This window comes from Gekko japonicus, unplaced genomic scaffold (assembly GCF_001447785.1).
Source record: "Gekko japonicus isolate JY-2015 unplaced genomic scaffold, Gekko_japonicus_V1.1 scaffold4944, whole genome shotgun sequence".
Classification (NCBI taxonomy): domain Eukaryota; kingdom Metazoa; phylum Chordata; class Lepidosauria; order Squamata; family Gekkonidae; genus Gekko; species Gekko japonicus.
In genome coordinates, this window is record NW_015164355.1 from 20,725 (window position 1) to 33,216 (window position 12,492).

Here is a 12,492-nt window from a genome sequence, read left to right on the forward strand (position 1 = left end):
TTGACAAGGCAAAGTAGAGAAGATCCAGAACAACAGACTTGGTCTGCTGGTTCAGGGGAAAGCCCGCCTAGTCCAGTGTTCTGTTCCTAGGAGGACTCTGGGACGCTTGTGGCCTAGACAGGAAGGCAACACCCCCCCCTCCAGTTGGCATTCTCTATTCTGGTAATCCCAGGTACACTGTCTTTGCACATGGAGGTTCTGTTTAGCTATCACAGCTGTTGATTGACTCTCGGCCCGATCCTCTTTTAAAGCCATCTAAGCTGGCCTCTATGGAGCTGTGGTGGCTCAAGTGGTTAAGACGCTGAACTGCAGGCTGTGGAAGGTCGGTAGTTCAGCAGTTCGAGACGCGGGTGCGCCGCATGACAGAGTGAGCTCCCGTCTTTAGTTCCAGCTCCTGCCAACCTAGCAGTTCGAAAGCAAGAAATTGCAAGTAGATAAATAGGGACCACTTCGGTGGGAAGGGAACAGCGTTCCGTGCGCCTTGGTGTTTAGTCATGCCGGCCACATGACCATGGAAACGTCTTCGGACAGCGCTGGCTCTTCGGCTTTGAAACGGAGATGAGCACCGCAACCCAAGAGTCGGACTCGACTGGCTTTCGAGCAGGGGAACCTTTACCTTTTTAAACTGGCCTCTATGCCATGCAGTAGCGGGGAATTCCATCAGCTAATTAAACTTCGTGGAAAGAGCTTCCTTTCCGGTAACCATACCTGTCCATCCACGGCAGGGGCTCATCCATCTTAGCTGCCGTTTTGTTTTAACTTGTTTTGCTCTTCTTTCAAGGAACTCAGGGCAGCCTACGTGACTCTAACTTGCTCATTTTTCCTCACAACAACCTTGTGTGGTAGGTTAAACTATGTACGTGTGTGTGTGTGTGTGTGTGAGAGAGAGAGAGAGAGAGAGAGAGAGAGAGAGAGAGACTGTCCCAAGATGGCCTATCAAGTTTCCTGGAACGCTCGGGATTCGAACCTCTCACAGGGGTGCACCTGAAATTTGAGTCGCCTCCTCTTTACTGTGCTGCCCCGACGTGGACTAGATCCGAGGTCCCTCTCTTTCCTGTGTAGATTTGTCCTAGGAGGCTTGGGAGCTGTCGTGCTGTGGGTCGCTTGCTTGGTGTCTAACCTGTGCCCTGTATCTCTTCCTTTTTCTGTTTCCCCCACCAGGCCTGGCTGACAGAAATCCAAGAGTACGCAAAGCAGGACGTGGTCCTGATGCTGCTGGGAAACAAGGTGAGCCGGGGGCCTAGCTTGGACAGAGCCAGTCTAGGAATGAAAATGCACCAAAGACTCCTGTGGCACTAAGTGGGAGGGAGATGATAGACTCCTTCTTGGGGTGACTTTGATAAGGAGCGGACACTCGTCTGGCACTCTGAACCACTCGTGGGCTTGGTGGCTCTGTCTTGAGCTGGCTGCGCAGCCGGACTTCGTGCCGCCGTGCCAGAGGCACATCCAGGATGTGTCGGAGCTGCACCGAGCACGCCATCCAAGAATTTGAGTTCCGATCTGCTTCAAAATGCCTTCTCGTTGCTCTCAGGTGGACTCGACACAGGAGCGAGTGGTGAAGCGAGAAGACGGGGAGAAGTTAGCCAAGGTATGGGGCGCCCCGCTGTGACAGGGGGTTGTTTGTGCTGTTTGGTGTCGTGGTTAGGAGTGCGGAATCTAATCTGGGAGAACTGGGTTTGATTCCCCACTCCTCCACAGGCAACCAGCTGGGTGACCTTGGGTCAGTCACAAGTTCTCTCAGAGCTGTTCTCTCAAGGGCAGTCCTCAAGAGAGCTCTCTCAGCCCCACCTGCCTCACAGGGTGTCTGTTGTGGGGAGGGGAAGGGAAAGGAGATTGTAAGCCTCTCTGAGACTCCTTCAGGTAGTGAAGGGTGGGGTGTGAATCCAATCTCTTCTTCTTCTACTTGCCGTGACAATGGACTGAGATTCTGCTCTGAGGGAAGCTGATTTCTGGGACGGGTCGGACCCAGCCCTAGTGCCTCAAACAAACTTTCTTTGTATATATCATTGATTGTCTGCTGGATCCAAGTTGGCACACCCCGTATGTGTGGCTCAAACACAGAGGGTTGTAAAAACAAATGGGGGGCCTGTTTCAACCTTTCACAGACTCCTCGCATGCCCGTTTTTAGATTCATAGAATCATAGAGTTGGAAGGGGCATCCAGAGGCATCTAGTCCAACCCCCTGCACAATGCAGGGAATTCATAAATACCTCCCTCTCCACACCCCCAGTGATCACTGTTCCACACCCTGAAGATGACAAAAAACCTCCAGGATCTCCAGCCAAATTGGCCTGGAGAAAAATTGCTGCCTGACCCCCAAAGTGGTGATCGGCATTTCACTGGGCATGTAAGAAAGGGCTGCAAGAACCAAGCCCTGAGGCAACCCTTCCTGCCCTCCCTTCTCGTGATCTGCCCAAGTTCACACAATCAGCATTGCTGTCGGAGGGCCATCTAGCCCGTTTGAAAACCTCCAAAGAAGGAGAGCCCACCACCTCCCGAGGAAGCCTGTTCCACTGAGGAACCGCTCGTGACTGTCAGGAAGTTCTTCCTCATGTTCAGCCGAACACTTTTCTGATTTAATTTCAACCCGTTGGTTCTGGTCCGGCCTGGGGCAACAGAAAACAACTCCGCACCATCCTCTATAGGACAGCCTTTCAAGGACTTGAAGATGGTGATCGTATCACGGTCCAGGGCTCTTTTTGTAGCAGGAACTCCTTTGCATATTAGGCCACACACCCCTAATGTAGCCAATCCTCCAAGAGCTTACAGAGCTCTTCTTACAGGAGCTACTGTAAGCTCTTGGAGGATTGGCTACATTAGGGGTGTGTCGCTTAATATGCAAATGAGTACCTGCTACATGAGGATGAAAAACCTGGGTAAACCTGAGGGCTGAGGGTTTAGTCTGCCAGAGAATGTTCCTCTCCCTTTAAATTTTGTGGCCGTTTAAGGACCGTAGCAGCCTCAGGGTAGGGAAACTGTAGAGTTCACTGAGGTATATGGACGGACGCAGCCCCCGGTGTGTCCAGAGCGCAGTTTGTCCGGAGAGCACGTGTTTGGAAAGGCAGACTCTGACTCTTGTCTTGTTGGGCAGGAATACGGTGTGCCCTTCATGGAGACCAGTGCCAAGAGCGGACTGAATGTGGACTTGGCGTTCACGGCCATTGCCAAGTAAGTGGGGGCTCCGTGGACTTTCCTTCACACGGGCGGCGTGGGTCAGTTGCTCGAGTCATGTGGGGCCGTTGACGTCCAGGGCGTCTTTCTGCAGAAGGGGTACTCTGTTATGTGGGCTGGTGTGTGAGGGATGACCATTCAGGGCAAGGTGGTCAAGAAAGTGCCCTTGGTGCCCAGCAGTGAGGCTGCCTGGCATGGCTTTTGCTGCCCAGCAGGTGAGGGTGGAACTCTCCCCTTTGACTGTTAAGGCGGCTTCAGGCAAGAAACTCTATATTGGCCTCAGTTACACCCCCGGCCCTGCAATACAGGGCTATCAGACCGCAGGCCTACTTTGCAGAGCTATTCTAAGAAACAGCATTTTGGAACAGAGGCAGGACCATAGCTACTGTGGGGCTTTGGGGGGCTCCGCCCCCTTTCTTAAAGGCACAGCCCCACAAGAATTTCTCCTGTAAATGCTTTTTTCAATCATTTTTAAACCTTTAAAAAAAAAAAAAGTCATGCGCTCCTTTAAGCAGAGTGGGGTGCTGTCGTTGACTAATTCCTGCACTGAGCAAGGGGGTTGGACTAAGTGACCTCTAGGATCCCGTCTAACTCTGTGTCAGGAAACTGGTCTCCTTTAAGAGATTTTTTTCTGCCTAAGCATTGGCTTTCTTGACTACAGAAGTCATCCCCCCCACCTGCCAGCTTGTTCTCAGAATTGTTGCTTAGGCTGGCAGAAGTGATTAACTTGCAGCAACTGAGAACTGTCATCTTAAGTGGCTGTGGGGCACCTGGAGAAGATCAGGCAGGGAACCCAGGCATGCAGACATGCCCCCTTCCTTCCCTGAGCCTCTCTGCTTTTGCGGAGAAACTTGGGGAAGGGAGGGAAAGGCATTTTAAACATGCCTGGGCTCCCTGCCTGCCCTTCTCCAGCTACCCCATGTCAGCTAGAGAAGGGAAGGCAGAGAGCAGAGGCTTTCCCTTTGTCAATTTCACTCAGAGCTGACTGGGGGAGTGAAACTGACTAAGAAATCAGTTCAGGCTACCAGAGGGAAAGAAGGCATTTTAATATACCTCCTTTCCCTCTGGTGGTGTATATCAGACCCGAATATATAAAGGCTATCCCTTGTAAATTTCACTCACAGCTGACTAGCGGGGAGTGAAATTGACAAGGAAATTCAGGCTACCTTTCTCTCTGGTGGTGTATATCGGACCCGAAAATATTCGGGAATACCGAATATTTCCCCAATCCAAATGCCTTACCGGTATTGGACTGGGGAAATCTGGCCTTTACCGATATTTTTCGGATCTGATTTACCCAAAGCCAAAAAAATACCGGCACTGTTTTTATTGCACACCCCTAGTCCTGATGCCGTTGTGACCACTAGAACCCACATGCAGTCCAACTGTAAACGGGCTTCAAAACAATTTGGGGATAATTTCCCCCTCTCCCACAGAACTCTACAGAAGTGTAGTTTCACGAAGGTCCTGAGAAATCTTTCACCCAACTACAGGCCGCAGGGTTTCTTGGCTGGGATCTGTGCCGGCTAAGTGGATTCCAAACTGATCGGATTGTTTGTCATTTCTACGCTACCTGCTCTGAACCATTCTGGTTTGCTTAAGACACCTGCGGGGAACCCAGAAAGCGACACTCTCTTGTCAAATTGGTGCCTGTTTCCAAATCGCTTCTGGGCCAAACAAAACAAAGCAGCCTTGCGGGTTAATCCCCCCCCCAAGTCTAAAAAAGAATTTTGCTCGCCCACTGCCCACATATCCACAACAACAAAGTCCTTAGCCGTGATATTAGTTCACCTCCATGCTACGAAACTCGTCCAAACCGTTGACCTAACCGTTAACCAAACCGTCTCGCGTTCCGTTTGCAGGGAGCTGAAGCACAGATCGATGAAACTTCCCAACGAGCCCCGGTTTAAGCTGCACGACTACGTCAAGAAGGAAGTGAAAGGATCTGGTTGCTGCAGGTCATAAGCGCAAGCACTTTCCTGTGTGTGCTGCCGTCCGGGGATCGGGGTGCGCATCCCTTGTACAGAGACTCGCAACAAGCGTCGCGTGTATTGTTGCTGGACCCATCTGTGTGCCGCTCACCTCCCTCCCTGCCTCCCCACTGCGGAAACGTCCGCAGGTCTCTTCTGTATCTCTCTCCTGTATCTCAAGGAAGCGTGAAGGAGCAGGCGGAAGTCGATGGGTTCCCCCCCTCCCCCGCCCAGCCAGCTCTGGCGACATGGCTCAAATGTTAAATCGGTTGGGACTGGAGGGTAATTAAGTGTGACCTGAAACTGAGCCCACCCGTTGGTCCCAGGAAAAGGTGGGTAACAAAGAATCAGGGCTGGCCCTCCCAAGGGACGTGTTCTGCCCAAGCACCACAAGAGCAAAAGCTGTGCCAGTACATCTGGGCTCACACAGATGTGCCAGTACATCTGGGTTTGCTGCGCTCAGACAGGACACGTCGGGAGAAGGATTATACCTCCTTGTTCTGTCCCCCGTTGTTGTGGGTGTAAGGTGTGGAGGATCCCGATCCCTTCCGGCCTTAGGCCTCGTCTTTCTAGAGGTTTGGGTTTGTACCTCAATTGCTCGGGCGTTTTTGTTTTTCTCAACCACCAGCGTGGGCCAGTAGGCTTAGCGAAGCGTAGTGTGTTTGGTGTGCTCTGTCGACCAGCTTTCGATCGTCCGAGCTGGGGGGAGGCTGTCGCTCTTTCCCACAAGGTTGTTTTGCCAGCCCTCTCCTCTCCGGAGGAGGGGAAGAGACCCCCATTCCACCTCCTTTTTCAGGGCTCTTTTTGGCCACTGGAATTTCTATCGCTTCCTCCCAGAGTGCAAACGCTTTGGGTGTGTTTCTGTGGTGTGCGCGTGTGGCTTTTTTTTTAGAGAGACGTGCAATACAAAGAGAGCGCTTTTTTTATACACTGGAGATCGCCGTTCTCATTTCAAGGGGTTGGGGTTGGTCCCCCCTCGGTTCTTTGCTGCGATTCCTGCAGTTGCTTTCGGAGGCCAGTAGCGGGGCAAGGAGGGGTTTCCTCAAGTGTCACACCAACCTATTCCAGCAGCGGTGGTGTTTGCTTCAGGGACGGTCTAGATCCTCGCGTGCAACAGGATGTAGATGAGACAGGACCCCTTCAGACTGCGGGGAATAGCAGCTCTCTGCAAGCAGAAAACTAGCACTGCAGGGGGAAGGCAGGGCTAGGCTTGTCCTTCCTGATGCACCAGTTTGCTTTGAGGGGAAAAGGGAGAAGTCAGGAGCTGGCACTTTTGGCCAGAGGATTCAAGGATGGTCCTGGGGCTGGGTTTGGGAGAATATTGTGCAAAGGCTGTCCCACGGATGGGAGTTTTGTCCGTGGAGCAGCAAGGTGGCTTCTGGTCCCGGCTGGGATCTGCACAGCAAAGGGGTCAACCCTTCCTGGCTCAGTAGCCAGAAGCCTCCCATGGCGCCTGAGCCCCTTGCCACTGGGGGGGGGCCCTCTCAGACTCCCTTGCAGTGCTCTCGGGAGAAGGTTTGCCCAGCTCTTTCGCAGCCTCAGCCTTCATTCTCCATGCCGGCCTTTTATCGCTCAGTGTAGATATATGTTTTTTTTCTTCTCCTTTCAAAAGCTGCCGCACCCGCTGATTATTCTTTCTCAATGTTGCCCCCAAGCCAGCTTTGAATCAGGACGTGCTGCCGAAAGGGGCCAGTGTGCATGTTGTGTGTGCCCAATTCGAAGCGTTTCCTCGCATCTCCGCCCGCCAGGGTACAAGCAGCGCCCGTGGGGCTCGGCCCCAGCGACGGGTTTTTAGATTTTGTATCGTGCCTCGGAAAGGCTGCTGCTGCGGCTGCTCCTTGCCCCAGCTGTGTCCCGCGCTTAGCTTCTGCGACATTCCTTCCGCGAGAGACGCATGGACTCCGGAGCCCGACCTGCCTGCCGGGACGCAGCTGCCGTTTTCGATACAGGTCACTGCTGCCCCCTAGCGACGGAAGCCTGTCAGCACACACGGCCCCTTCCAACAGTGTTACGTGTACCAACTACTCGCTGGCTCTCTTTATAGTTTTTTTTTTCTTCTTCTCCTGTTCCTCTTAATAAAAGATTTTTTAAAATAATCACGCTTGTCTGCCTCGATTGTGCTCTGGCCTGCATGAAGCAAACAAAACCTTTCTTTCTCAAAGCAATGGTTCCCTACTCCCGGTCACCATCTGCAAAAGAAACCTTCACAAAATGAGAGTTAGATTTGAGTCCAGCAACACCTTAGAGACCAAGAAGAGAAGATTGGATTTATACCCCATCCATCACTCGGAGCCTCAGAGTGGCTTGCAATCTCCTTTCCCTTCCCCTCCCCACGGCAGACACTCTGTGAGGTAGGTGGGGCTGAGAGAGCTCTCCCGAGAACTGCTCATGAGAGAACAGCTCTGAGAGAACTGTGACTGACCCCAGTCACCAGAGGTCACCATGACTTCCAGGAGCACACACACTCACATGCCTGCACACACACATAAAGGTAAAGGTTCCCTTGCTCGAAAGCCAGTCGAGTCCGACTCTAGGGTTGCGGTGCTCATCTCCGTTTCAAAGCCGAAGAGCCAGCGCTGTCCGAAGACGTTTCCGTGGTCATGTGGCCAGCATGACTAAACACCAAGGCGCACGGAACGCTGTTACACACACACGCGCGCGCATATTTGAAAAATACAAAAAAAAGTCTGTTTCATTTTTTAAAGATTTACATCTAGAAACACACACACTTGAGTTGTATTAGGGCCAGCACTGCCTGCAATGAAGTTGGAATTTGGAGTTCTGAAAGGGGAGTCCCTTTTTACATGTCGTTCCGGAACCCCACCATAAGAAGCCCGTGGCACTAGAAAATAAAACTCTGGCATGCACATGGAGTTCTCTCTACCTTCTAACGCTATCTCTTGCTGCCAAAGAAATCTGGCAATGCAGAAGATGAAAAACATTGATCAAGAACACATCGTCCAGTATCCAAGGCTTTGGCCCGCTGGAGAGGGAATTCAAGCGTCCGCACACCTGGCTGCCACAGGACTGAGTAGTGCTTCAGGTGAACCTGAAAGAAAGGGAACAAAATCACCATTAGTCATTTTATACCTGTTCACTATTAATAAGCTCACAAGGGTAATACATATTAACCTCCGACGTACATCTAAAACCAAAATCGATCACACCAAATTACATAAAGAGGTTCGAAAGTAATCTTGCTGCTGGATTTTCTTGGCTGTTATCAGCAAGGGTGTAAGGTTATTTTCTAGGACCACAGAAGAAAGTCTCAGTCCGGCGGCACCTTTAAGACCAACAAAGTTTAATTCTGGGTACGTGCTTTGGTGGAGCTGCGGTGGCTCAAGTGGTTAATACGCTGAACTGCAGGCTGTGGGAGGTCGGTAGTTCAGCAGTTCGAGACCCGAGTGCCGCATGACGAAGTGAGCTCCCGTCTCTCGTTCCAGCTCCTGCCAACCTAGCAGTCCGAAAGCAAAAAATTGCAAGTAGATAAATAGGGACCACTTCGGTGGGAAGGGAACAGCGTTCCGTGCGCCGTGGTGTTTAGTCATGCCGGCCACATGACCACGGAAACGTCTTCGGACAGCGCTGGCTCTTCGGCTTGGAAACGGAGATGAGCACCGCAACCCTAGAGTCGGACTCGACTGGCTTTCGAGCAAGGGAACCTTTACCTTTTAACTCCAGCCAATGACGAGTTCTTTAAAATTTCTGACACCTCGTATGAGAACTGTGCTGGGGAACTGATCTCTATCAGCTGGAGATCCCCAGGTCCCACCTGGAGACTGGCAACCCTATATCCCTCCCCCCAAACCAAACCCTCGAAACCCAAATCTCCAGGGATGTCCCAATCTGCAGCTGGCAATTTAGCAGAGATTTTCATCTTAAAATAGGGGAAATGATCGATGCTTATGAGAAGCAGAAAGGTGCATCATTATAAGCTGGGAAGGGCAATTAATAAATCAAATTTATTATTACTACTACTAGTATTATTATTATTATTATTGCCACATACCCTCCCGCACCCCTAAGCTCCCCCCCCCCGCCTTTTCCTAACTTGACAACTCCAACACGTGGAGAGAAAAAAATAAAGGATTGCAGGGGCGGGCCCTTCTGCAACACCGCCCTCTCTCCCGTCTGCTCGTTAACCAAGGCAGCCAATCATACCATGCCATCAGGAGCCGCGCTAGCCAATCGCCTCTCACAACAGCCCCTTCACTATTGGTCCACCTCCTCGGCTGCTCCGCCTTCCTCCCCGCGCCGTTTCCTTGTCTTCGATTGGACGAAGCTCGGGTGATTTGATTTTGACGCGGCTGTACGAGAAGAGCGGGGAGCCAATCCCAGCAGACGGAATTGTGGGGCGGGGTGGGGGGAAGCGGCGGACGGGGCGGAGCGGGGGCTTGTGGGAGGTGTAGTCCGTGCCTCCCGAAGGGAGTCGCGTGCGAACCGGAGCCGAGCGAGGCGAAGGACTACGGCTCCCGGCGTTCCACATCGATGAGCGTCATTTCCGTTCCGGCCAGGCCCGGATCGGGCTGTGAGGAAGCAGGACGGAGGAGCTCGGTGTTCGGCCCGGGGGAGGGAGCGGGGAAGGCGGGACCATGGGAGGCCGAGCGCGGGTCGCCCCCGCCGCGGCCCACAGGTGAGCCCCGCGAGGGAGGGAAGGTCGAGGAATATGCGGCCTGCAGGGCCCCGCGAGCCGCGCTCTCGAGTAGAAGCTTAGCCCGCGGCGGCGGGGAGGGAGTCGGTGTGTGTGGGGGGGTGGGGGGAAACAGTGTCCTGAGAGAGGGTGGGGAAAAAGATGATCTTGATTTTTAGAGCGACCTGGAGCTCTCTCAGCCTGGCCTACCTCACAGGGTTGTTGTGAGGATAAAACCGTAGTTGCCAACTCTGGGTGGGGAAATTCCTGGAGCTTGGGGGGGGGGTGGACCCTGAGGAGGGCGGGGTTTGGGGAGGGGTTCCAGTGGGGGCATAACTGCCCTAGAGTCCACTTTCCAAAATGGTTATCTTCTCCAGGGCAAATGTCGCCTGGAGGTCAGTGGCAAGAGCAGGAAGTGTCCAGCCGCTACCTGGAGGCCGAAAGGAAGCCAACAGCCGTATCGTGCCAAAAAAAGGATTCTTCAGCAAGCTGTAAATTCTTTTTTTCAGTATTCAGTTTACTGGGAGCAATTCGGACACCGTCAGCACCAGCGAACCATGCCTGTGACGTCTCGTTTCCTGTACACCTTTATCAAAGTGGGTAGCGTTGAAATACCTATACAATGTTCATCCATTTGGCAAACACTCTAATCATTGAAGGTCAAAGAAGATGGGGACGGCAGAGGATGAGATGGTTGGACAGTGTTATCGAGGCAACGAACATGGAATTAAGCAAACTCCGGAGCACGACGGGAGACAGGAGGGTCTGGCGTGAAGTGGTGCATGGGGCTGCGACTGAACAGCTAGTCATACCTCATAGTCACATTCATTAAATCCTTTAGTGTGGATTAAGATTATATAGGTATTTCAACGCTACCCGCTTTGATAAAGGGATACACGAAGTGAGACATAGGCGTGGTTAAATGGTGCTGATGCTGTCTGAATTGCTTCCAGTGAACTGAAGACTGAAAAAAAAAATTTGCAAGTTTATTTTTTATTTATTTTTCACATTTATACCCCGCCCTCCCCATAGGCTCAGGGCGGCTTACAGAGGCAAGGCAGAGCCTTGCCATAATAAAAACATAATATACATAATAAATTTAAAAACATAGTACATCTTAAAATCCTATACAATCAAAGTGCTCAGTGATAACATAGTCCAAGGATGACGAATTGTATGTCCGAGTTCCAAGTTGACGGCTTAGGGTTTCTTCCATATTCGGATGTTTCCTCAGAGCTTCATCCAACCCACAACGGTGGTAGTGTAGTGGGGGGGGGGGCTCCTACTCAAAAGCCTGGTGGAAGAGCTCCGTCTTACAGGCCCCGCGGAACTGCATAAGATCCCGCAGGGCCCGGATCTCCCCTGGGAGCTCATTCCACCAGGTAGGAGCCGCCACCGAAAAAGCTCTGGTCCTAGTAGCGGCTAGTTTGATCTCTTTGGGGCCCAGAATAGCTAGCAAATTTTGGGCCCCTGACCGTAGTGCTCTTGGGAGAACATACGGGGAAAGGCGGTCCCTCAGGTAGGTTGGACCTCAGGTAGTTGGTAAAGAACCCTTTTTTTGGCACTAGACGTCATGGTTGTTTGCTTCCTTTCAGCTTCCATCCCGTGATCTCTTTCTTTTGCTTTGCACTACCTGGAGGTTGGCAACCCCCGATAGAGAAGAGGCGAATAGTGTCAGGCACTCTGGGTCCCCATTGGGGTGGAAGGCAGGATAGAAGTAAAGGAAAGAAATGAAACGGGTGTGTGTGTGTAGAGTTTGAGCACCTTTTTTGCAGCCCCACTCCACCCTAATATGGCTGTGAGGGGAGTGAAAGACCCTTGGCCGTTGGGGGTGGGTGGGTGAGAGCAATACTGTTTTATTTATTTATCATTCCGGATTATATCCCGCCCTTCCCTGAGTTCACAGGGCTCGGGGCGGCTGACGACAAAAAATACAGTATAACAACAACAACAATATAAACCCGAGAATAAAACAGTTAAGTGATTCTGTGACTCTTAAGTTACAATCAAAAGAACATCAGATGGTGCCAAAGTAGACAGTTGCTGGTAATCAGGTGTGGGGGTGAAGTTCTGGGCTGGGGCAGTTCCTGGAGATTTGGGAGGGTAACGGTCAGTGTACGAGGGCCCTTTGCCGGTTTCTGCTTTTGCTGCCACCTGAGGAAGTGAGCCTTGTACGCATAACGATCATTAAATGTTTGTTAATAATAAAAGCATATCCTGGGGCAGTGACTCATTCCCTGCTTCTGTCCATGAGCAGAGGAAGGGTTAGGCAGTTACTTTGGTCATTACTGCCAACAGCATTTCTTGGCAGCAATAAAAATAGGAGGCTCCATTTAGGCACTGTGGCCGAGAGGCATTCCTAGCCTTGATTGTCACACAAGTTGTGTGGTTGTGTGTGTAAATGCAGTGCCTGAAACAATGATCTGTGATCCTGAAGGTCACCGGTTCGGATCTGTCACAAATCTGCTGTATGTTCTTGGGCACTTAGCTGCTTGACCGCTAACGGCGCTTGCACACACACTAAATGATGCACTTCCGATCCACTTTGCAACTGGATTTATTGTGCAAAATGACAAAATCCGTCAAGGCTTACCGACTATGGGAGAGTTTGTTCTATTGTTGATCGGGTGCCCGGCTTTGAATGATTATGATAGGATTGAGTTTTTTCCTGTAATACTGCTTTGAAGGCTTTTATACACTGTGAGTGCTGTGCTAAGGATT

The 12,492-nt window shown here is 51.6% G+C and overlaps 2 protein-coding genes across 2 annotated transcripts in view; both read left to right on the forward strand.

The window, feature by feature from the left end:
* Positions 1 to 1,161: 1,161 nt before the first annotated feature.
* LOC107108444 (ras-related protein Rab-26-like) lies at positions 1,162 to 7,201 on the forward strand (the record flags this gene model as incomplete). The annotated part of the gene is made up of 4 exons (XM_015408881.1): positions 1,162 to 1,227; positions 1,532 to 1,588; positions 3,092 to 3,168; positions 5,034 to 7,201. Coding segments are annotated over 4 exons (303 nt in total), but the record flags the coding sequence as incomplete, so codon positions are not given.
* A 2,454-nt stretch (positions 7,202 to 9,655) lies between these two features.
* LOC107108445 (E3 ubiquitin-protein ligase TRAF7-like) overlaps positions 9,656 to 12,492 on the forward strand; it is a gene marked incomplete at its 3' end in the record, with an annotated part of 37,032 nt that continues 34,195 nt past the window's right edge. Inside the window, exon 1 of the mRNA XM_015408882.1 lies at positions 9,656 to 9,774. The remainder of the gene's footprint in view (positions 9,775 to 12,492) is intronic.